This window comes from Lipophrys pholis (assembly GCF_963383615.2).
Source record: "Lipophrys pholis genome assembly, chromosome: 11".
Lineage (NCBI taxonomy): Eukaryota > Metazoa > Chordata > Actinopteri > Blenniiformes > Blenniidae > Lipophrys > Lipophrys pholis.
The window spans coordinates 16868172-16893781 of NC_137631.1; the positions used below are offsets into that span (position 1 = coordinate 16868172).

The 25610-nt window shown below is 40.8% G+C and overlaps 1 protein-coding gene across 1 annotated transcript in view; it reads right to left on the minus strand.

Annotated features, from left to right (window-relative positions):
- Positions 1–25610, minus strand: part of LOC308116394 (voltage-dependent calcium channel subunit alpha-2/delta-1) — a 68577-nt gene that overhangs the window by 27392 nt on the left and 15575 nt on the right. Inside the window, exons 4-12 of the mRNA XM_080474566.1 lie at positions 16103–16162; positions 15235–15270; positions 14177–14306; positions 8173–8304; positions 7287–7356; positions 6404–6454; positions 6076–6175; positions 1462–1620; positions 894–998 (exon numbers count right to left, since the gene is read on the minus strand). Of these exons, the coding sequence (XP_080330692.1) occupies positions 894–998; positions 1462–1620; positions 6076–6175; positions 6404–6454; positions 7287–7356; positions 8173–8304; positions 14177–14306; positions 15235–15270; positions 16103–16162 (843 nt within the window). The remainder of the gene's footprint in view (positions 1–893; positions 999–1461; positions 1621–6075; positions 6176–6403; positions 6455–7286; positions 7357–8172; positions 8305–14176; positions 14307–15234; positions 15271–16102; positions 16163–25610) is intronic.

Genomic DNA, 25610 nt, shown 5'->3' on the forward strand with positions numbered 1-25610 from the left:
TGGCACAACCAGGATTTAAACCTGGCTCCCCATCTATACATTCATTACCTTCACTGCTTCATCCAAATTAGGTCTGAGGGGTGCTGGAGCTGACTATTGGTGAAGGTTGGTTAAATCCTGGACAGGTCACCAGTCCATGACAGGACAGACACACACTCATGTTCACACCTACAGGCACTTTAGAGTCACCAATTAGCCTGTAATGCATGTTTTAGGACTGTGGGAAGAAACCAGAGAAAAAAACATGCAATGCACAGGGAACATACCCAGATATATAGGCCCTCAATCCAAACCTGGAATGGAACTGGCAATTTTCTCACTACTTTCATACAAAACAATCGAAATACGTCAATAATATCTTCATTGGCTTTTCTCACTGTGCATACAGTACATCCTGCTTTGAATACAAATACAAGTGAGTCTGCAACATTTTTAAAAAGAGCAGTGGTGATTGTTTTGTGTGTGTGTGTGTGTGCGTGTGTGTGCGTGTGTGGCTCTGTTTAATACAATATGGCAAAACCTTTTTCCGCCCTCTGCATAAACTTTTAAGGAAAGTGGATATCTCGGGTGATACTTAAACCCAAAGGGAGTTCCAAAAGGTATAATACAGCCCTTTGTGTGTGCGTCTGTGTGTGCGCGCGTGCGCGTATTATTCATGTTCTGGCGACACATATCTATTTGCGTCGCCACACTGGGAAGGGCTTTCCATTCTTAGTAACACAACTCATGAAGTCAGAAGTGAGCCTGAGATGATTATTGTGATGCTTGCAATAGGATTATGAAGATGGTCTATAGTGCAGGAGTAGGTCTCCAGAATATGTAAGAGAACGTATGAAAGAAGTGTAATTTCTGCAGCGTTATGGAACATTGTGCTCCGGTGTGTCTTTTCTTACCTTTTTGTCAGCATTATACTTCTCCAATATGGCCTGAGCTCTTTCCTCTCCTCCATCAGTAAACAACATGATGATCTTGTTACAGTTTGCTCTGCTCACATTGGTCTAGTGAAACAAATATAAAAAATGAGAATATGGTCACTGTGCGTCCAACCTGCTTCAGTCATTTACTATTCACAGTAAAGAGAACAATTTAGCAGAAACAGTTGTTTGAATATATAAATATAAACATGTGCAAGCCCTTATCCTATGCTGCTCTTCTTGTTTCATCCAACACAAACAAACTGTGGGTGTGAGAGGCTTCATGCAAAAAATACATCAAATTGGAAACTGCGGCATCACGAATATTTATTAGTGTTTATGTGTCCAGAGTCGATCACTCAATCAAGTCATCCCTTTTTCTTTTCAACTTGTAAGTTGTTGTGCTCATTCAACCACCAGATGGCAGTGAAGGACAACTTTCTAAATCTGCTGACCTATGGAGACGCTTTTATTCAAAAACTAGCTTTTTTGGCCTTGTGCTTTCAGTCATGCTTTTAAGGAAGGCAAAGTATCGTGTTTTCCTTACCACAGAAAGTTGCTCAAAAGCAAACTCGAAGCCTTTTGTGTAATTTGTAATTCCTTTGGCTGTGATATTCTGTACTGCATCCTTCAGCAGCTTTTTGTTCCTCACGTTGGCTTGAACCAGATGGTCGAAACACGCCGTCTTCTTCACCCTGGTGTTAAACTGGGAAGCAGAGGCAGGGAATTATGACCTGCAAATCATTCATACAATTACAACAACTGTGCATTTGTAACAAATTATACCGACGCGGCACACGCACGCATGCACACAAACACTCCCACCTGGCCTTGGCTGTTATCAGGCAGTGGTAAACAGACACATTCATCAAGCCCCACTAATTGCTTCACATCCTTGGAGCTCAACGATTTGGTACCCATGGAAACAAGATTCTGCTATATAAAAAGGAGGTTAGGCAGCAACACCATCTTTTTTTAAAGGTGAGACCTCGTCGTTTCCACCCCGCAGCACATATATGCACAAACACCTCATACACCCAACACTGGAGAAAAAAAACTTCCCTTCTACATTCATATTTCAAACTCAATTGATAGCTTGTGTTTTAACTACTGAAACCTGAATGAACCTTTCAGATGGATCTAGAGTGAGGAGAATGGACCTTTTCAAAAGAAAAGCCCCCAATGAGCGACAGTATGAATGACAGGATTAATTATATCATAGAACAGAATGAATTTTAACAGTGCATGAAGGGCATGGGACTGGAGAGTTGCAAACCAGCTCAACTATTGTATTGCTGAACTTTTCTGGAAAAAAATACAGCATCTCATTGATCTCAACTAATCCGTTTGTCTCTGAGATGGCCGATAGTGAGGCTGAAAACACTGATCCACACAGACAAGAGAGAGCCACAAGAGCCCTCACCGTATGTGTGCGTGGGTATGCAAGTATATCCGAGGAGCTTGCAGCCTTGAAGTTTCTCTTAGAATGACAATAACAAGGCATGCACATAGATGTTGAACTGAAAGGCAATACAGCATTGGACGTGGTTTGAAGAAAGAAAAAAAACAAAAACAAAAAACGGCTAAACGAGAGACGAGCACTACAACATATGCAGGGTGCACGTGCACACAAACACAAACGTAATTGCCCACAAAGAACAGACAGGAATCTTTTATCACCTAATCTATTAAAGGGAGAAGTGAGGACAGTGAGAACGGAGTGTGGGAGGGTGAGGAGCAAAAAGTGAGAGAAAGAGGACTCAACGAGATATGGGGGAGGTGTGAAGACAAGATTAAAAAAAAACGGATCGTGAAAAAGGTGTATCTCATTTTGAAAAATTATGAGCCCACATACTGTACGAGACACATCAGTCATATACTGATTATAAAGGTGCTTTTTTTTTTTTTTTTTTAAAGGTACACCCATTATGTCCAAAAAAAAAGATAAAATGATACTGTGTAATTACTGGGGGGGGGGTTGTAAAACAGGTTTAGTGGACATGCACACAGACATAATTTTAAATCTACTTCAAATTCCTCTGTTCTCTTGTGATCCCATTACTAGCTCCTATGTGTGTGTGTGTGTGTGTGTGTGTGTGTGTGTGTGTGTGTGTGTGTGTGTGTGTGTGTGTGTGTGTGTGTGTGTGTGTGTGTGTGTGTGTGTGTGTGTGTGTGTGTGTGTGTGTGTGTGTGTGTGTGTGTGTGTGTGTGTGTGTGTGTGTGTGTGTGTGTGTGTGTGTGTGTGTGTATGTGATGGCCCAGGCCCCGGGAATGGATTAGTGATGACACAAGAGAGAAGACTAATCTTCTAGCTCTAATCCCACCGGACTCTGCTATTCTGGTGTAGCACTCGGGCTTGCCCACTGGACTGACACCGGCTAACATTGGCTGAACAGGCTGGATAAAAGTGACAGAGGCTCAGTGAGGTGAGAGCTTCGGTGAAAGTGAGAGCATAAGTGTGAAAGAAAATAGCCGGGAGAGGGACAGACGAGGAAAGAAAGAAGTAAGAAAAGAAAAAAAGGCACCGAGGCAGCCATCAGCAATCATCTGACCTGCTGCAGCTGTTAAATGAGAGTGTGAGCATCCTCCACGACCAAATGCCAGGCCAGTCCCTGGGCTGCTGTTAATGAGGAGGGATTTATGGGTAATATCAGAGAGTAATGATTTAGTGACAGGTAACTACACCCTCTGGGCCAGACACGGGGCGCTGTGAGTGTGTATGAGTGATTGAGTCTGTGACAGAAAGAAACGGATGGAGAGGAAAGCGGGTGACAGGCAGAAAGAATGAGCTCCAGACAAACTGACCACTGCTTTATTGTTTGCTCCATGACATACTCAACTTCAATATGACTTTTTACTATTCTTTATCATGCAGAAAAAAAAATAATTATTATGAGTTGTTTTTAATTATGTATTTCCAAACACTGGTTGCAGAAAAAGCACAAATTATACGGTTGTGTGTTTAGTTTCCGGAACAATGTTGGATCAGGTTGAACTGTAGTTATAAACTCGCATAACTTTCCCGTGTAAAGAGAGATCTTTTAAATAACATCTATGATACTTTTCTAGCTTTTAACTTTTTCACTGCATGGAGTTCTTTATATAATCTGGCTGTAATGTTGACTTGTCGAAAACTTGTCTGATGGTCCGACTGCTCACTTTTCTGAACCTCAGTGTGGCAACACCAAAGCATTTCCCAATCTCAGATCTTTACGACCATAAAAGCTAAATTGTAATGAGGATTGGCAGTGGAACAGTGGTTTGCACTATTACCTCACAGCAAGAAGCCCTCAAAAACTGCATCCGGGCTGCAGGAGTTTGCTCACTCTCACTGTGACACGTGCATTTCCTCTGGATAGTCAGCTTTCTGCCAAAGCGCACTTTCAACAATCGCTTCATTGGAACCATTTGTACAATCCAATGTGACCCAGTACAACAGCTCGTCCATTAACATACAGGAGGGAGGACAACACAAACAACCCTCAACATAATGCAGTCCAGCTCAATACCGCTGAAAACCCTGAAAAATGAAGGTCGTGTTTAATTAAAAAACTCCTTGTCAGCCTCCAATAACACTGAACATTACTGCACAAGTAGCATTTAGAGCAGAGCTGTTGTACTGGCTCATGGCAGATTATACCAGTGTGCCTAAACAAATACCTCCTGGCTCGTGGTTGCTGGGAGGCTGAGGAATGGAGGAATCGGGTCCAGGACCATGGCGACATGAGTCTTGCGCAGGTCGTCCCTGATTAGACAAATATCTGTTTAACAAGCCACTGTCATGGCTGGTTGTAATATGAGTTATTGATATATAAGGCATGATATAATATTAAAATGCTTTTCTGAACGTAGACAAATTTAAAGAATACAGACTTACAAATAAATCCCCATTATCGATCCTAAAATAGATAATATTGGGGATAAGGGAAGTTGAATGGGACTTCATTGTCCCTGGCTTGTTCCTTAACTCGTTTCGCCCGTGGATCCCACACGTACGTTTACAGCCTATTGTTTGCTGGGAAATGCTCCTGTCCTCGTGGCTCTACCCTGTGCAACGTGATTAACTTAATGGCCTTTTCAACACTTTAACCCAACCATTGGGTGCCCGATCAGGCTTTTTACATCCGCGTCGCTGTGGTTTTACAGGGCTATATAGAAAGTTCAAAAGTTGTCAAAACTCAATTGAAGTTCATCTGTTAAGAAAATCCCTCTCAGACAAGCTCACTTCCTCTGGCGCGCACACACACATCTTCAACCTGGTCTCAGATAATTGCACATCTTTGAGGAATCACAAGTCCTCCCTGAAACAGAATACATTGTGTCCAAGACAAAGGGCCCCTGGGGAGAGGAAACAGCGCCTGAATGGCTATCTTTGTGCAAAGGGAACGAAGACACTTCCAATCTCTATAAAGAGCTATCTCAATAAACACCTCCACAGGCGCCCATCGATGCATCAAACAATCCCCCGATTGGCTCTTTCAGAGTGTAATCAAAAGCATGGAAGGCCTGGAATATACGAACGGAGAGTGGACCGGTGTGCAGGGAGGGTGATCAACGTGATGGGTGGGGGAGAAAAGTCGAATTGAAGGGAGCGAAAGTTGAAACTATGAAGAAAATAATATCACAGCGTTGTGTCTTGAAGTGAAAGTGTACAGTGTTACAAAGAGATCATTCATTGACACAACGAGATGAATGGAGGCGCATGGTGAAATGCTGAGAACTACATGGCTCAGTGAGGAAAGGTACAAGTGATGGAAAGATCAAGGAGGTGATGAATGGGTGTTTCCTTGGGTTCACTATAGTCAGGGGTGCAGATTTAATTTTCGTGGGGAGCCGTGGGGATGGTTTCATACAGGCACGTCTCCACATCTGTGGGTATGAAGTTTGGGTGGGTGGGGTGCTCTAACACAGTGTTTTAATCCCCTGTACCAAATAGAGCAGTGAGTTATTTCATTAAAGGTCTGTTTCAGGGGGGCCAGACCTGAGAGAAATCCATATTTCATTACTTGTCATCCATCTCCCAACCTCTATTGTCAGTGTATGTGTGTGTGGGCATTTGCTGTCTATGTGCAAGCATTTCTGTATGATTCACGTGCGTACCGTCTCATATAAACAGATCCGCCAAATCATTTCGTCAAATAAAATCATTAATAATACTCACATAGACGACGTTGACGTAATCATCGTCTGACAGAGTCTCGAGCATCTCACTGACAGAGGTCCGGATCAGTTTGAGAGTCAAACCAGAGACACTCCCGCTCCTAAAATAAGGACAAACAAAAATAAACATCTCGCAGCTCCTCACTGCAATCATCTGCTCACTTCTTGTCCTGTGAGACTTCACTCAATGTAATTAGAGCTGCTTCGCCACAGGGTAATACATTACATTATGTGGTAAATGTGGAAAGGCAGGCATTATAATCAGGGGAAATCATGACTGATGTGAGAAGGTTCAGCGAAAGGATCAGTGAGATTATCAAACAACTCACGCGTCCACGAGGATTAGCATATCCTTAGGTGAGGCGGCTCCTTGAATGTACCTGAATGAACGAATGAATTAATGAATGAAAACACATTTCCTGACTGCGACTCGGACCCTCTGAGCACCAGTTAATAACATGTTGAATTCAAGTGATTTGCATAATAATCTAGTCTGGGATAACACGTTTGTGTTTTTACATTTGGGTTTTATTTTTTACTGAATCACATAGGGCTCGAAACATGAAGGACAATTATTACTAAGTCAATAAATACTTTTCCACACAACTGAGAGCAGAAAAACATACATTTGTTGAGAACGCAGCTACATCGGCTACTTGGAGACTTTGTGATTTTTCTTAGCAACATTACTCAAATTGAAATAAGAGCACTATATAGATTTTGTCTGAAAGTCATTAGGCTTAATTCCAAAAGGTTGGAACAGTTAGCGAAATGAAATTAATACGGCATGAATGATTTTCAAATGTTACTAATACATTTCTATTCCCAATAGAACCTAAGGGAACATATCAGATCTCCAAAGCAAGGCACTACATCTCACACTATAATTACACTTTCTCAACATAGTTCATTGTTGGCATTTTTTAAAAGGAAGACATTTTTTGAAAAGAACAAAAAACACACACTTTAATTTGAAATAAACGCCTCTGTGTTGACGTCCAGTATATTCCTTATGGAATTTTCATTGAACAACACAGTGTAGTGAGCCCCATCTTTTTTGGGGGAATTTGGGTTTGTCATAAATAAATTACCTGCTCAACAAACCAAACAGCAGCAACAACAGAAATTGGATTTACACATGCAATATGAAGTGCTATTAATCTTACTTTTTCATCACATCTCTATCGCTGCCAGTTTTCACACTTTTCTTACCATGGTCTCCTGCGGACGTCATACAGATCAATTTTACTTGGAGTCTTTCGAGCATCCATCCAGGGAGAGGCTGGAAGATGAGATTACAAACTGTATGACTAGATAATAATTTTGATGACAGTCCAAGCGAATAAACACATTTCTATTTTGTTGTCATTTCTGAGTCATCAGGCTGACAGACTGGGGTGTTGATATGTGAGAATCTGGAGATATGCAGTGTCACATGCGACTCAGCATGTGCGGAGTCGCTGTCAGTCATTGTGAAGACAAGAAAAGACACAATTTATGTCATCATGGCAGTTGGCTCCAGGGATAGAAATATAAATAAATCATATCATTTACATTATAACATGTTGCATGCTTGGTAAAACTGTAATTGAACAGCGAAACAAAAAGGTGGTAACAATGTTTAGCTGATAATATCAGCTTCACTATTAGTGAGCAGGATCAGGAAATCAAGCTGCTACAAGACTGTGTGATTGTACAGCATGCAAGGAAGAATGCATTTAGGGATGTAAGTCTATGAATATTAGACACAAACTTTCCCATAAAGCTACATAAAGTCAATGATCACAAGGAATCTCATGAATAGAAATGACTTGGCAGAGAAAAACTTTAATAGAGGAACGCCTGACTGCATAGAAACTCTGCCACCACATTGAAGACATTTATGAGATTTAACTTGTTTACTAATTTAATTGCATATTTATTTATCATTTTAGAAACACCCAACAAAATATTTTGTCAACAGAATAATTGTCTGATGAGTTCAATGAACAGAGTTGATAAGGATGGAAACCGACGTAGCTTGAGGGGCAAAAGGATCAGATTGATTAACAGCTCACAGAGGCCAGAGTGCGCCATTTGATTATTATTATTTTTCTACCTGGGTAGTAGCGAGCCAAGCCTGTAGCACTACCAAACACCTGCCAGAGAAGTGTTGGGTCATCGTCTCGATTCTTCTTAAACACATCCTCCAATGCCTCCGTCCAGGTTAATTCATTGAGCACAATGTTGGCTGAAAATCCACACAAACAAGCACAAATATGTCCAAGAAAGACAAAGATGGACACAAAACGATAAACAATCAGTTTTTGTCAGCAGATTTTGCATCTGTGTGTGTGTGTGTGTGTGTGTGTGTGTGTGTGTGTGTGTGTGTGTGTGTGTGTGTGTGTGTGTGTGTGTGTGTGTGTGTGTGTGTGTGTGTGTGTGTGTGTGTGTGTGTGTGTGTTTACTCAGACTTGTGGGCATCCAAATGAACACATTTATTACGATTCACACACAGGCCCACATGGTCTCAGCCCACTTTCACAGCAGGCAACATGAGGAAATCAGTCAGCACGAGCAGATAGTGCCTGTTTCCTACAAGTAATTTCTAGAATTATTATTCACGCGAGTGACTGATTTGTATCCCCAGAATTAAACTATGCTAAACGTTGCCAAAAACCCAATAACCTCTGTGTGTGTGTGTGTGTGTCCCACGTTTGTATGCGCGCATGCATTTGATTGATAGAGTGTGTTGTGAGAGGCAACAGGCATTATGGATGTAATGACACAGCACCCAGACAGCTCAGAGCCACATAACACTCACTATGATGGATGGAGACAGCACATGCTGCTCCAACTCTATCGTTTCTCTGTCTGTCTCTCCACTCCTCTTCTTATTTTGTCATCCTTGATTTCTTTGTCCCTCTTTCTTTATATAAAAGGCAGCACCATATATATTTTCATATACTGTGGAGTTAGTTTTTTTTTTTTTTTTTCATGAATGCACCTCTGTATGCATGTGTAAGCAGAGGCATGTATGTGGGACACATTGGAATCCTGCATTGAGTGTGATGTGACCCATTGATGTGCAAAGCAAACACTGTTCATTTACATGCATGCCTCTGGAGGGGAGAGTTAATGAAGCCTCGGTTGCCAGGAGTGCACGGTTTTTATTGGAGAAGGGGAGAGAGAGAGAGAGTGACAGCATGCGGCGTGTGTGTGCACAGTAATGTATTTCTCTCATTAAGGGCATAATTTTAAAGGAATATGGATTGAAAATATTATCACACTGTTTTATAGATAATGGGAAGAGTGCAAAGTGTATGTAATGTTTTTGAATGACACAGATTGATAGATAATTTCGACACTCATGATTGCTCATTTACATATTTTGCCCGTAAATGTGAAAAATAAGCATATACATGTACATGTATCGTCTGGCCTGACAAAACATGCAAAAAGCATTGATGCACAATTTCTCTTAAAAAATCCCAACAAACGACTGATATGTTGTCTTATCTTGATATTTTCATAGGTTTTGATGAATCCTAAGTCAGTCATGATACTTGATAAGTTAAACTACTCTGCTGCCTCATTGCCCATATTGCCACTGGCCATTCATTTATTCATTCATTCATTTAGGCATTCCTCCCTCTCTCTCTTCATTTGTAATTTGCACATATTTGTGTCGTGTTCAAAAGGAGATATTATCAGCCTGAAGGCGGATTGTCTGTTATTTGATCTTTCAGTCCTGCCGTGATGTTTTTCTAAGTGTCGAGATAAATGTGTAAATTCTCATTTTAGATTGACATTAATTTGACATTGACATACATTTTATTTCAATGCTGCAACTTCCAGGTGTGTGTTTTGTTTTTTTTTGTTTTGTTTTTTTTCACATTACAAGGTGTCGTATTTCACGGCATTTATTATCCAAAGAAAAGCATAAAACCATAAAGCGTAAAACCTTCTCACGCTAATTATTCTAACTTACTTGCACTTCTTTTCAAACATGTACTCGTGGCTTCACTGTATTATATGCAAATGCTTTCTTCTGTGGATCAATCAATCAATCAATCAATCAATCAATCAATCAATCAATCAATCAATCAATCAATCAATCAATCAATTATTTATTTATTTTTTAACCACAGCAGTAAAGAGTCCTATGAATGTTGATTCTGCATATAAACTGAATGTCTCAATAAACTGAGCCATAGCCATATCAGATGTGTTAAGGTTGATGTCTTACTTCATAATTAGAGTCTATCTGGGGACTATCATCCCTTGTTCCAAAGTTACCATCCATCTCTTCAGCTCTTTTTTATTTCCCTTCTTTTGAAGCAACAAAGCTGCTAGCTCGCTGCTATCCTCAAAATGAGAAACATCACTCTCCTCAGAGTACTTTTTTAACTGTGCCTTGCCCCGAGGCATCACATATATTGAATACATAAATTTTCAGCTTTTCGATTCGGCTTCTGTTCTCACCGAATGTGACTGTTTTCCCTTTTGTCTGTCAAAAATTGTATATATCCTTTCTCTTTCCTATGCGCTGCCTTCTATAGGAGTCAAATTATTCTTTTTTCCTAATTATATTTGTCGTTGATCTCTGTCGTTTGTTTTCTGTTCAATACTCATTCCACACACATGAAGCTGATTTCATAAAGTTACCACCCACTTTACCCAGAAAATCCAATTTTCTCCAGCTGAGCAAAGGGCTATTCCTGGAACATTTATAGGGTGGAGATCAAATTGGAGAGTTGAAACCTCAATAACATATGAATCTTCTGCTTTTTTTTTTTTCTTTTCCTCTCTCTTCCCTCTGGCATACAAAATAACCCTGCATGTGTGGTCATCTCCAGCACAGTACGTAACCATGTAGTATCCCTCAAACATGCTGCTCTTCCTATGATATATTCATGCTTTAGTTCATTCTCATCAACACTACACCCACTCCAACTTTGCCTTTTTGTAGTCTAAATCCTCTCATCTTGAAGTAAGGCTCTCCATTCCCATAACATAGATTGCTCATCACAATGGACTTCCGCACTTCCTCTCTCACACACACTCACGCACACACACACCTGTAGCTTCTTTCATCTCATTCAGATCAGACATCAGACTAAGATAGGTCTCAGCTCAGTATCTATGCATACTCATTACAGACCACCTATAAACAGCATCATTGAGAGAAAGGGCACATAAAAAGCCATGGCGCACAGCCCAGATTATGGCCACAGTGGCAAAAAAGAAAAATAAGCAGTCACAACGCGCGCAACCACTTGGAAATTAACCAGACTTGCACAACTTCGGATAGCAAACCCTGAAAATCGTCTATTCCCATCGGCGTTCCTCATTTCTGGCGCTCGGTTTGGGGTCAGCAGAAAGGTGAAGCGCGTAACCTTGAGGCCAGACGGTTCCCCAGCAGGTTGAAATCCATGCTGAGGAAGTCACTCCATCCTGCTGCCCCTTCAAGTCGATGCTGACGCACCACATCCTACTACAGGCTACTGAGTATCCCGACACACACACACACACACACACACACACACACACACACACACACACACACACACACACACACACACACACACACACACACACACACACACACACACACACACACACACACCCTCTAACAGAAACACAAATAAAATAGCTCAAGCTGTCAGGTCAGCTGGCATCTTTGCAGTTGTTTACTGGAAACATTATCATGTAGTGAGATCCATGTAACTGCGTGTGGACAACTCCTGCATATCCACGAAAACACTTCACTGCTCTTACTGTTACAGTATAATCACCCAGGAGTTTAAAATGTAAAAACAGAAGAAAAGCTACTCAAATATAATACATAATTCAGAACACAGTTAAGCTATTGAAAAGACCATCGTTAAGTCATTGACATTCAAGTTGAGCTGTGCTAATGTCAGAGGGACTCAAATTATTCAACATCACTAAAGGTAAATGTCACCACGTGATGATGAAATGATAAGAGATGTAGGTTCATAACAAACACGGCAAAAACATGGTGTGAGAGCACATCCCCCAACACCTTTTTGCATGATCAGATCATTGGATGGTCCCAGAAAGATATTTCTTTCAGTGGACCTCTGACCATGTTGTCTGGCTGTAACAAATTGGTCTTGTAAGAGTTGCTCTTATTGAGCTTATTCTTTTTCTGCATCTAACAAATGAATAGAAAGTACCTAATATGGCACAGACGTTGACATTAGACATTCTTCCACTTGACTGTTACTTGCTTCAACTCTTAAAGGTCATTATGTTTTGCTCACTTGGTGTCTGGTTGTTTCAAATTGAAATCCCTCTGGTGTGATTTTGAGTCCTAATGAAATTCAAAAATAGTAACTGGAATACAAGTCTTGTTATAGCTCTAGTGTATTCTTTGTTACTTAATTGATGTGTATTGTTTTTTTCTGGTTTCCCAGTATTTTTCTAATGCTTGACTCCATCATGGTTTGCTGTCTGGTCACATAGTGGTTTATGTCTCATGTTGTGGCTTGTCTGTCTCTGTTCACTATCACTCGTGCTGCCTCAGGTGTTTTGTTTTTCCCTCCTCGTGCCCTTCGGAGTCTATTACTTGCGACACTGTTTCACATGGATACGACTTGGGTAAGAGTGTAAGTTTGAATGTTGCTCTCCAATACAGCGAAGGTGACAGCCACTACCGTGTATATTAATATCCACAATGTGGCACACGTGGTGATCTCCATATTCTGACAGTGCCTATGAGAAAAAATTAAAACAAAACAAGTAAGGAAAAGTTATTCTTGTAGAATTGTACGTGTCGGGATAACGCTAGGCATGTGACGGAAAATATGGAACAAATTTTACCTCAATGGGAATTTGTTGTTTGGTGGGGGGGGCTGCAGTCACTTCGATCATAATGCCTGAATAATACATTTCAAGTTTTACACTATCACGATATCAACAGTCCCAATATGCACACCATGACATACTGACTATGTTTCAATACATTGTACATTCATTCTCTGCATGTCGTTTCAAGTCATTAACACACAATTAAATTACGCCTGGTGATAACAGGCCACAGGTCAAAAAGCACAAAAACCTTTGGAAATTGACCAAAAACAGCAAATTCAACAAAGTGATCTGCTTTTGAAACGCTTCTGGTGGGAATTGTGCACGTGATCAATATAACGAAGAAAACCAACTGCAAAATTGGAACAAGAACAAGATAGACCACGGTTATTTGGAAGGACCAATCCCCTAGCAGAAAACAACACCGCATATGAAGCTACATGACAATTACAACACTCGACAACATCGAGGAGCTCATAAGCAGCAGTCACACTGTGCACAGTAGTGAGATGGCGGCCTTGAGATTTGTGACACTGCTGCTGGTTGCAACAACTGTGACAATACTTGTCCAGGAACCTGCCTAACTTTCTGACATGAGGCCAACAGATAATAAGCAGTGATCACAAATATCACCTCTTGTTTGAGTCGGACAAATCACAAAGCGGTTGGTCTAAATCTGTCTTTACCTCATAGTTTTCCTTGATATTTTCCACTTACATCTCATTACGTCCTCACTCCTTGTGTGTGTGTGTGTATATAAAACCCTTGTAAGTTTTTGTGGTTGGAAAGCTTTTTTTTTATTCTTTTAGAGAGCAGATCATTGTCAGTTTAACTGATGCCGTTTAGTCACGTCTCATTAGCTGCTGTCTAGTCCTGTTTAGGTTCTGTTTAACTCCTGCCTTTCGTTTCAAGTCTTTCCTACTTTTCTGGCCCTTTTGTAAAGTATATTGTGGGGGGAATTTATCATCATTAGATCTTGCTTTTTTGCCAGTATTGCTAAGATGCTTCCCATCAAAATGGACAAATAAAATGTTAATTTCAGTAAGAATGTGTACACTTGAATCACACGGACATATGGCTGGTAAGAGGCAGCAATACACGACAGTAGCTCCTATTATGTGGTATCACTATTTTTAAGCCATCATTTAGCTATGGGCATGTTTGCTACAGGCACAATCTGTAAACAATGTGTCATAATGGGCCAGTGTGTCACTTGTATCCATGGTTACCACTTGGGTTGGTGAGTGTATGCGTGCGTCCATACGTGTGCATGTGCATGTACTCACAGCCATCATAGATGTCAGTGGGGATGTGGACAGCAGTGTGGTTGTGATCGGTCAAGCGCTTAAATAATGGGTCCTCTTTAAAGTCTGGTCGAATCCTGTATTTTCTTCCCTCTGTTTCATTTGCATCCAGCTGGGGGGGGGGGGGGGGGGGGGGGGTGAAAACAAGATGCTATCAGTAATCTTGACCTTATGTTAAAAATATCACAGAAAACCACTTCATGTTATTTGCTGAAGCTTCACAGCATATATGGGACATTCTGTCTGTTTATTTAAAAGCAGAGGGCCTCAAGGACAGTCTGACTGCACATCCTCATCAACAAATCCCATCTGACGTGATGTCATTGCTCCACTTTTCACACCCACCCAGCTTGTTAAAAGATATAGCATTATCGACTGTTTGCCTGATGATGTCTTGCTTTCTTTTCTTTCATATCCTTTTCACCTGAAGGGGCGGTGGGACAACCACATTGTCTCACTTCACTGGGTGAGATTTATAACTCCTGCCACGCAATCACCGATTTACATCAATGAGAACAGTAGATATGCGGAGATATATGAGGAACAGCGTGATGAGATATGGATGAAGGAATGCAGCGTGGAAAGGTAGTGAGGTGGAGAGAGCGAGGGGAAAAGCAAGGAAGGGATAGTGTGAACACTTGCTTCCTAATAAAGCAACAGCGTAGCCAGCTCATACATCTCATCTGTCAATTAGAGGAGAAACATGGCAGAGACCTCTTCACCTGAGCAAGAGAGTGGGAGGAGGGATGACAGAGAGGAAGCTACATGGGAAGAGAGACCCAAAGAAGAGGCAAAGGAAGGAGGGACTGCAGTAAAAAGCTGAGGCAATGATAGCGAGTGAGTGTAAAAAAAACATGAATGCGGTGAATAGGAGACTGGAAATGAGGAGGAGAATATGAGGCAGTGAAAAGGAGGAGGACAGAGCATGGTGCTGTGTAGAAAAAACTATATTACTGGCTCATGTCAGAGTCTGACCTGTGTGCTTGAAGGGGCTTAGAGAGAAGCAGAACAAATAGACAGAAGGAAGAATGCACACTCACGTTGTCCTTTGCATTGTAGTAGGCAGTTTCATCACCCTGTAAACAACAGACAAGGAAGCATAAACATCAGTTTTTGAGTGATTTAGGGTGTTCCATACAAAAAGAAACAAAAGAAAACGCTTTTATGCACTCATGAAATGATTTGTTAACTAAACCTGTCTTTATTATAGTGTTTTAGTGTAAACAGACAACACCAATTATTTAATGATTAAATTTTATGTAAATGGGAACAATGTTCTGTGTTTCCAGTTAAATGAAAACTGTGTGGATTAAGATGAATGTGCAGTGTTCCTTTATTTTTTTTTTAAAAACATATGTGCCCTGTGTTGTGTTTGAAGCACTCTCGGGAAGAATTGTTCTGCCACTGAAAGAGCAGTATGGTAATTCACTGCCCAGACAAATATATAAGAGTCTCAATGACACATATTTTTCCCGACCATTGCTTTACTCGCTCTATGTAATTGTCCGCCACTATGGGTTTTCGGGTGGGAGAAAGTATCTGTCAACTGAAATAAGGGACATAATGTGTCATAACGCAGTGTATGAAATATATAATAAACCCCACTGCTAATGGAGACGTAATCACTTCTAATGACATGCAGTTGCGAACAGATTGGAGCTATTCAGACAGGGAAGTACCGTGTGGTCAGGGCATTCTCATCATGTGCAGCACTGTTTGCGTCTCTGTGTGTGTATATGTGAGTCCAACATCCACAACATCCACAACATATATAACACATGCACAAGAGTCCGACGCTTTTGATTATCCTGATGAATGTGTGTGTGTGTGTGTGTGTGTGTGTGTGTGTGTGTGTGTGTGTGTGTGTGTGTGTGTGTGTGTCTGTGTATTTTTCTGCTCCTTTGTTACCTCAAACTCATTCTGCCATGCATGGGCCATCTGGAAGTGCTCAGCAGCTGTGGCCAGTTTCTGGGGAATGAAATATGACAGGAATTTAGATAGGGAACTGCATTAGGTAGACTTGCTTCACAGCATCATTTTAATTACAGGATAACTGAGCCCAAACGTGTTGTGGTAAAAAAAACAAAACATGAGATAACATGAGCTGGAGGGCTATCTTGGTGTTGGAGCAATCACTGATCAATAAATACCATGTCGAGAGTGTCAAGATGTCAGACTGAAAAGGTTGACATACAGACAACATTTTGTGCATATTTGACTGTGTGAGTGAGAAGGAGGGTTGAATGTCTGTATCTCGATTCGTATATGCACATTGATATGTGCATGTGTTTGCCCATAATGAGATTTGTGAGCATACATTGATTTTTGCCTTGTTTGTGTTTTAAATGTGTGACAGTGATGTCTTTCCGTGATTGCTGCTGCTTATTTTGGCCAAGCCTCCCTAGAGAAAGAGACTTTCCTGGTTAAGTTAAGGATAGGGTTAAATAGAAATAAAGCGTTGCATGCTCGATTCATGTACAACTGAAAATGTGTCAGTGTGTAATTAGATTTACTGAGATCCCATATAAAGCTGCAAAACTGCATTGTTGTCATTACATTTTCTGTTTGCATGCATTTTGCCAAGAATGACACTATGAGTGACATTACATGCAAATTAGAATTATCAGGTTTTTGTGTGCATTACACTCGTGCGTGACACTATATCCCGGAAATGGTTATTTTTTCCATTAATTTCCTTACACCAAGGTGTTGATTGAATTGAACTCCCACCATCACAAAATGAAATGTGATGCCATCGAATAGGATGTGTCATTTATCAAACATATCAGCATTGCAGCAAATAAATCTCAATTTGGGTATAAAAAAGAAAAAGAAAACAAAATGGGAGTGGGGGGGGGGGGGTGGTATCTGTTAAAAAGTCGACAGAAGCAACAGAAGATATTCATCAAAGAATGCCACACCTAAGAAGATTTATAACGCAGAATATCTTCTAATGAACATCTCATAACAAAGTTATTACATTATTATTAAAAATGTTAAATTGGTGCGGAGGCTGTTCTGGAACTGTCTCTCACAACAAAAACAGCAGCCTCTCTGAACCAGACCAGATCATAAACAAGACAAATGATTTGAGATGTTGTAAAGCACAATGCGGGTTATATTATAGATTAATGTAATAGCATATAGCCCTCCCAGTATTCTGCTAAATTTGGTAGACACGTCCTATATTCCCTATTCACGAAGGCAAACCAAATCAATAGTCTGTGATATTTTATATATTGTGCGTCAGCCTCAATGTGACCAGTCTCAACAGCCTCATTAAAAGTAGGTTAGTCTCAACACGTGTTTTTTTTGCAATATCTAGTTTGCACCAATCTTTATACATATCACTACTAGATTAGGCTCTCAGTCAGCTGGATTTTTAAAAATGGATTTTGTTACTCTTCTGCCATGACAGATATTGGCCCATATTGATAATATGACAGATATGTTCACTCCCATCAGGTTTCAAGCGTTTTTCTCAGCCTGGTATCCGGCTGGTGTTCTGTGACTTCAAACACAATATTACAGGAAGTGTATAGGACCTGGCTTGACACAGGACATTCTCTCTCTCTCTCTCTCTCTCTCTCTCTCTCTCTCTCTCTCTCTCTCTCTGACCTGGAGTAGACCAACATCTTTCGTTGTGTGCATGTGTGCGTGCCCACAACAATATTATGTGGGCACCCTTGGGCAAAAAAAAGTAATTTTACTACTGTAATGGGCCCATAAAGATACTTTGCTTGCTAAGAATCCAACAATCAAAGTGGCCACTGCTGAAAAAACAAGAGCAATAACAAATTGCTCTATGCTGCTTCCTTACACACTCACACTAAACAACAATATATATATACACAATACTATTTTGAAATAAAAGCCATGTGATAAAGGAAGATGAACATGAAATAAGCACTTCTTACTTCAAATCCTAGGAATAAAACATCAAGTTCTTGGTTGAGATGCAAAAAGGTATGCAGTTATGATTAAAGGATCATGAGTTTTGGATTTTGGCTGTACGTTCAGACATTCGCTTTCAAGCTGCACAGTAATTTGCTATGTTTCAGCTGTCCTACATTATTATATCATCATGTTATCAGACAGAAAAAGAAATGAGAACAAGAGTACAATGGCTCTGGATCGGCAAATATCCAATATCTACATCTTAACATCCATGCTGTGTGAACTAATTAGATCAATCTGGCAAATTTTTAAAAAGATCTTATTCAGAGTTTCGCATAAACATGGAATGGAAATTGTAAGAACAAGGATGACAGTGCAATCACAAAGTAGACTGAAAATACGAAACAAATAAAGACAGGCACTGATGCGTAAGGCTGTGGATGTGTTTCCCCGAGCAAAAACATAACTTCTTAAACCAAGACCCGCCCCTTTCCTGCAAGGTCCCGATTAATAAAGGTGACCTATTGGAAGAAGAAACTGCTCTTTTATGTGCCCATCTGTCTTTTACAAAAGCAAGTTGACGATAGCCTCAGGGAATCTCAGCTTTTGAGTAAATTGTACCAATTAGAAGTCATTGCAATAAACTGTATTTATAGCTGCTTTGCTCTCTGATATCCATTTGCTGGACTATGAAAGAAGGAACGCGTCAGTCTGTGTTTCTACACAGTTTCAGTGTTAAACGTGTGTGCGTGTGTGTGTGTGTGTGTGTGTGTGTGTGTGTGTGTGTGTGTGTGTGTGTGTGTGTGTGTGTGTGTGTGTGTGTGTGTGTGTGTGTGTGTGTGTGTGTGTGTGTGTGTGTGTGTGTGTTTATGGCCATGTGTCTGCTGTCGGCTATGGTTTAATTCTTGATCAACAGTCCCGTCCCCTTTGGCCTCCAGTCCTGGGCTCTATTCCAGACCAGTCTCCACCTCCTCTGCAATGAATGTAAACAGCTAAATACGCAGCCAGCCATAAACAAACACGTTTAACACAAAATAGTGATCGTGAAATGATCACACGCGATGTACATCATGTACACGGTGCACAAAAATAGCATTTTCTCTCCCTGCATCACACACTAAATCATCTTTTTTTCACCTTTTGAATTGCGTCAGTCAGTACTGACACTTGCTGTCACCAGGCGCTATTTCAGTGCTTTCCATCTGCACATTTACAGCAGAATCCAGAGCTCCTCTTAAAGTTGAGGAATGTTAAATACAATCTGAATAGAAGCCTGATTATTTGCATCAATAAGTGACATTTGATAAAAACCTTTCTACTTCATGAGCCTGTGTGGTTATATTGAACCAAAAAAGAAATCCAACATTTTTTGGGTCTTTCTAGTTTTACTACATATTCAAAGTGTTGACATTGCAACAAAACAAAAACAAAAAACAATACACTCACATTATTGTTTATGTTTTGTGAGATATCAGCTGCAAATATGCCCATTCTTAGAAAACTTTGTATGCAAACTGCTCCCTCCTCATTATGTTTGTTTTCCCTTTTAGTACGTCATGGAAAAAGGATCAAATCCAAGACTTGATAATGTGTTCTGTGAAGAGACCTGGGGTCAGTGGTTTATTTGTGTGCTGATAAAGCCATATATGGGAAGTCCTGTCCTTGGGGGGAAAAAGGGACCATTTGGGCTATTTGAAGTGGGGCTGTATGGGCTCTCTGTGTTATGGGGGTCAATTGCACACTGCACTGATTGCATACAGTTTACAGTAGGGGTGTCAAACATGTGGCCCACTGGCTAAAACTATACCACCAGAGGATCTTTTCTCTTCTGATGATGACATTACAAGGTTTTAAAATCACAAAACAAACTTTAATGCTTTAATGTAAAGGTCAGATATCAAATTTCCTTATTCATTCATGGGGGATTGTGCCATTTTAGTAAGGATAAGAAGAAATAATACAGAAGATGGGGACCTGAGCTAAGACATCGCTGATGCCGTCGTGGACCTCATTGCCACCTCGGCAATTTCTACAAAATCTAAAATAATTAATACTGTATTTAATATGCATCTTGTGTTGGACTTGTGTTTTATTTTGAAAAAAACTTTCATTTTGACAGGCATGCGTCGAAGACGTGCAGTAGGGATGTCTCCAACATATGCCTGTCTAAAGATTTTTGTTCGGATGCAAGATGGCGAGGTATTTCAAATGTAGATTTTCGTACATTGAGGATAAAATAGGACAGGATACCCCAGTGTGTGGTCTGTAGTGAAGTGCTTGAGCATGAAACCATTCAAACTGAAGCACCATTAAGAAACAGCATGATTTGAGAGTAATTCTGTCTACTGTCACCCCAGACTCTGAAACAAGAGTAAAGCACGTAGCCAACTGTTTCATTAACTTCCACCTGGTTAGGAGAAAACTTTATTCTGAGCAGTTTTGACATTTATTGTATTAATTTCTGTACATACAGTTATGATGATCCTCGGTAGGAACATTAATGTGCTCTGAATACAGTGAAAACATCTTGGGGTTTTTTTTTGCCTTATTTTGTGCACTTTGGTATTCTTATTCACTTTTGTACATCCTCAGTGCCTTATTAATATACTCTGAAAGACATGTTGCCCACAAAAATCTATAAAATATGATATGTGTTTTCAACATCTATAGTTGGCCATGGGAAAATGTCAAGAGTGTCTCTCGGAAATGTGGGCCCCAGGGTGGGACCGGTTGAGAACCCCTGGTCTAACAGATGAGCTGGTGGGTGGTCTAATCAGAGGGACAGGGTTGCATTCCAGGCTCAAGTTATTGCCTGTAACTTTTTTAAGACATCACAATAAAGATGCAAAGGATTTCCACAGCATTTAAAATGCATTTTTATTTTTTTTACATATGTTTCATGCTTGTGCTATTTTGCTGGTATTAAAGTAGGTAGTTTTCACTGCCGCATCAGTGGTTTCTTTGCCATGAGCACTGCTGTGGTTTGCCGCTAAGTTCTGGGTCTCAGGGTTGTGTTATGACCTCTCTTACTCAAAGAGTAAAACCACCAGTGGACTGAATAAGAAACTGTTTTGTTTTGTCTTTTGGAGGGGGGGGGGGGGGGGGGGGGGGGGTTTCCGTTATCTTATTAGAGATTGTCACACTATGAAAGGTCCGCACACAGGCCAGATTGAACCCTCTGGAGACTCATGATCAAATCCTATGAACTCAAGGAAGGTCCATTTAGAGAAATTAAACATAAATATTATATTATTCATTATAATCAGAATACTGTATGTTTGTTGTTTTATGTCATCATCAAACAACCCATCTAACTTCTATACTGTGTCATAGAACTCAAGCTTCTACATACTGTATACTACATTTCACCCGCATTATATCTGTTAACTAATTTGGTCGTTGTGCCAGTGCCAGCGCAATGATTTTTTTTTCATTATTTCGATTGGTTGGTGAGCAGCTGCAGGTGGTAGACGTATACGGTGTAGTGACTCAGCAGTTTTGGAATTTCTGACAGTCAGAAAAAATATTGCAGCCTGTCTGTGGTCACACAATGGTGACATCAAACCTGTCTCACTGTTCTGCAGGGGGCCACAAATATGAAGCCACATGCTGTAAATCATCATCTCCTGTCTGAGATTGCTGAAAATGCATTGTGTACCCATCCTAAAGTGCACGGCACGCCACTGCACTGAGAAAGTTGCATGCCATCACATCTACCCTAAATTAGATTTACTAATTAGCCAATTAGCCTAAAATGTATAAGAGAACCAGAGGACCCAGAAAAAAACATGCTTACTCCAATAAGATCCACGAGCCTTGAACTAGGGACATTGTCATTATGAAGAATGTTAACCACTACATACATTACGATGGGGCCCAGGAATGAACCGGTCAAATCCGGTGGAATATTACTTTCTGAAGCAACAATCATCCATTGATGGGAAAAAAATAAAAACTAACTGGGTTAATTTGTTGGCCTCTGAACATATTTCAGTGACCTGTTTTTACAACAACACTATAACACAAGTCTAACTAAGCAAGAGCACATCATGAAGTCCCGTGCTTTGCATTATGAAATTAGTATTTTTTTGTTTGAAGGGAGACTGACAACTTTGTAGTATGATAATTATTAGTTGTACATTAATTAGAGAATTGATTGCCACAGCAGGGTAAATACTAACTAATTTTGTACTAATATCGTGTGTTTCATAGCCCCTGTTCCTGCTAGCTGAAAAGACATTTCTTTGTGAACACATCACAGCAGAATGTTGCTTTGCTTCAGTGCCTGAACAGTTGTCTGCTCCTCCAAGCTGCTCATCTACTGCAGGGTGTTCACTGACTATTGATAAGTACCTCAAATAATCCCTCTTCAACCTAGTCCAAAGTATTTTTTCTTATTTTATTGCAGACTTACATCGTGTTAATGATGCTCTAATCATTTTAATGAATATAAATCCAAAATAGGTTAAATAATTCGAGTTAGTTTGTCGAATGCATAGCAGAGATATAGAGCAATGCGCCGAGAAGCCGCAGCACAAACACATGGATATTGATTACAGCTCGAGGAATTCTCTCTTGGAACTTTGTTGTAAGTGATATGATGCATGAGTGTAAGCCGAAGCTGTTCAATACTGGACACATCGTATGTTATACTTAAGCTACTCGTGTGACATTGATTAATAATATAGTACTATAACACTTTGTGTGTCTTTTACCTCACACTTACTGTCATAAAGATGCAAATTTGCACACATACACACATCTCCTGAGAGCAGACCGACAGGGTTGTTAAAAATTCATGACAGGGCTTTGACGAGGCTGCTTTCCCCTCTGGGAGACATGTGCGGGGGGGGGGGGATACTGGGTGTGCAAGGAAAGATACCTAATTACCCTTCTTTTTTTCCTCTATATCTTTCTGTATCTCTCTTTTTTTTTGTCAAACACATCCACACAGAGAGGTTATCAGGATGAAAGCAATGGAACAATGAAATTGCCTCCACAATACAGAGTCCACATTTGAGTGACAGCTAACCTCCCTGAACTGGCATAAGAGTTCATTACGGAGCGGCTGCAAGTTGTCGTCTCGGCCAATTGATTAGAAGCCAGCAGTGCGCTGTTTGAACACACAAATTTAGCACTACAGTGGTTTACTTAATAGGAGTGCCTAACACACTGTCTGTAGCACGCTTGATCTAACTGCTCATTAGTCTCCCTTTCACTTATTGTGAAAGCGCCACACAATAATGAGTCCACTCTTTTACTGGATGACCACTGGAGAAGCGGGAAGAGCCACCAATTCCCTCAACAAATTACAAGGGAAAAGGCCAGCATGGATACAAGGAAACTGGGAATTGTGCATATAACGTGGAGGAATTGGAGTGTTTCATGGAATTAGGTGGTTCAGTGAGAAATTGGAGCAGGGAAGGGAAGAATAAATGAATCGAAGGTTCAAATGTCCAATCATATCCACAGGCAATATTGCCTAAGCATATTGGTTAGCTCTATCTTAATCCCAGCTGAACACGCAAACGACCCGATGATGACTTCAACAACTGTTGTGCCTATCAATACTCCGACAGCCAAATAGGGCACGTACAACATTCAATGCAGCCTTCACTGTTCCTGCACGCTGATGTATGAGATCATTACCACACTGCCGTGGAGTGCACAGCCTGCAGCAGGCCTGAGCTCCGGATGGCATTGGTGTACTGCCGGCCTCACAGAAAGGTATTTCTGCCCCGCACTCACCAGTCTTCGTTGTCATTCAGGGCAGACTGGGAGCCCACCATGCATTTAGTGAGAAAGCAGAGCACAGCTTAAAGGATAGACAGGGACGATGAGAAAGGCTCTGCTAAACCTCACAGAGAATCCCAGACTCCCTTTGTGTGTGTGTGTGTGTGTGTGTGTGTGTGTGTGTGTGTGTGTGTGTGTGTGTGTGTGTGTGTGTGTGTGTGTGTGTGTGTGTGTGTGTGTGTGTGTGTGTGAGAGTGTGCACTCATGAGCCCGTGTATGTGCGTCTGAAATGCTCCACACGCCTAAAATCAATGGGCCATTCAGAGCACACTGCCCGACTCCCACATAAACAAAGCAATACTCACAAGAGTAGTAGCAGTCTAAAAGATCATTAACGCCCACATACAGTCTTGTTTTTCCCCCTTCCTCATGTCTGACGTGTCTACATTCATGAATACGAGCTTTTAATCTGACATAATGAGTCCCAGTTCAAAGGGAGGGAAAGAAAACTACAAAAAGAAAACGACATCAGGGGAGCTGTGAGGGGTCAATGTGACAAAAACATGGAGGAGTCTGTAAATGGGAGTGTGCGATAATAATTAAATAAATGATGAGCAGATGTATTAATAGAAAGGAGCGTCCGAAGAGAGAGATTACAATACTCTGACTCAGCTCAATCACAGTCTTTAAAGTTGGCTCATTAAATTCTAGTTTAAAAGAGAGTAGATTGGGACGATTGAAAATGATTTAAAGCAGTGGGAAGAGGAGGGGCTGCAGTTTTGGGGGGTAAAATCTTTATCTATCAAGCATGAGTTTGTGCCATGGGACAAAAACAAAAACAACTGCTTTCTTCTGTGTATTCTAAATAAATATCCTGTGTTTTTTAAGCACACAAATAAACAGAAGAAAGGGAGATTATAAACAAATACGACGCATGAGAAACAAGAGGATTAGGGGAAGACAAGAAAATGAGAGAAAGAGAAATCGGGAGACACAATCAAAGAGAAGAAAAGGAGGATGGTAATAGATGATAAAAGAGCAGAGAAGGGCAAAGATGTGGGTTGCATGAAGAGAGTGGGGAACCGCACGCGGAGCGAGCAGGGAGCACGGCGAGACAGAGAGGTCAGAAGAGATAAAAGAAAGGTTGATTTCAAATTTCAGTTTGACAGAGAGCTGTGACAAAAGGCCAGGAGCTGAACACGCGACAGACCCAGTGGACTGGAGAAGAAGGGTGACAGAGATGGTGAGACGAAGGCGTTCAAAGAAAAAGAGGTGAAATGAATAAAATGAGAGCGAGAGCATGGAGCAGAGCGATAGAGCCCAGGTATATGCAGCTGTGAGAACCCATGGGAGAATCTTGCTACTTCACATAACTTCTCTCTCTCTCGCTCTCTCTCAGGCCAAACTCTCTGATGGGAACGGTATATCTACAGCTGCTCTTGCTCTCGTTCCCCCTCTTTGGCCCCTTCTGACTCATACATACAAGGTTCACAGAGTATTCAGTATTCACATTTAGTTGTGGAAAAATGCTTATTTTGAAACCAAGTAACACTTTTATGAATCTATATTTGATACAACTTTTCATTCATACATCGATCCATCTGTATATGTCTAACTCATGGCTTTGTGGCGCTGAAGCCAATCCCAGCGTACGATGGGAGAAGGTAGATCCCACAAGGCAAACACAGAGAGAAGCACACGGTCACAATAAAGCACACTGATTCACCTAATGTGCATGCGTTTGGACTGTGGAGGAGACTGAAGGAGAAAATCCATACACAGATTT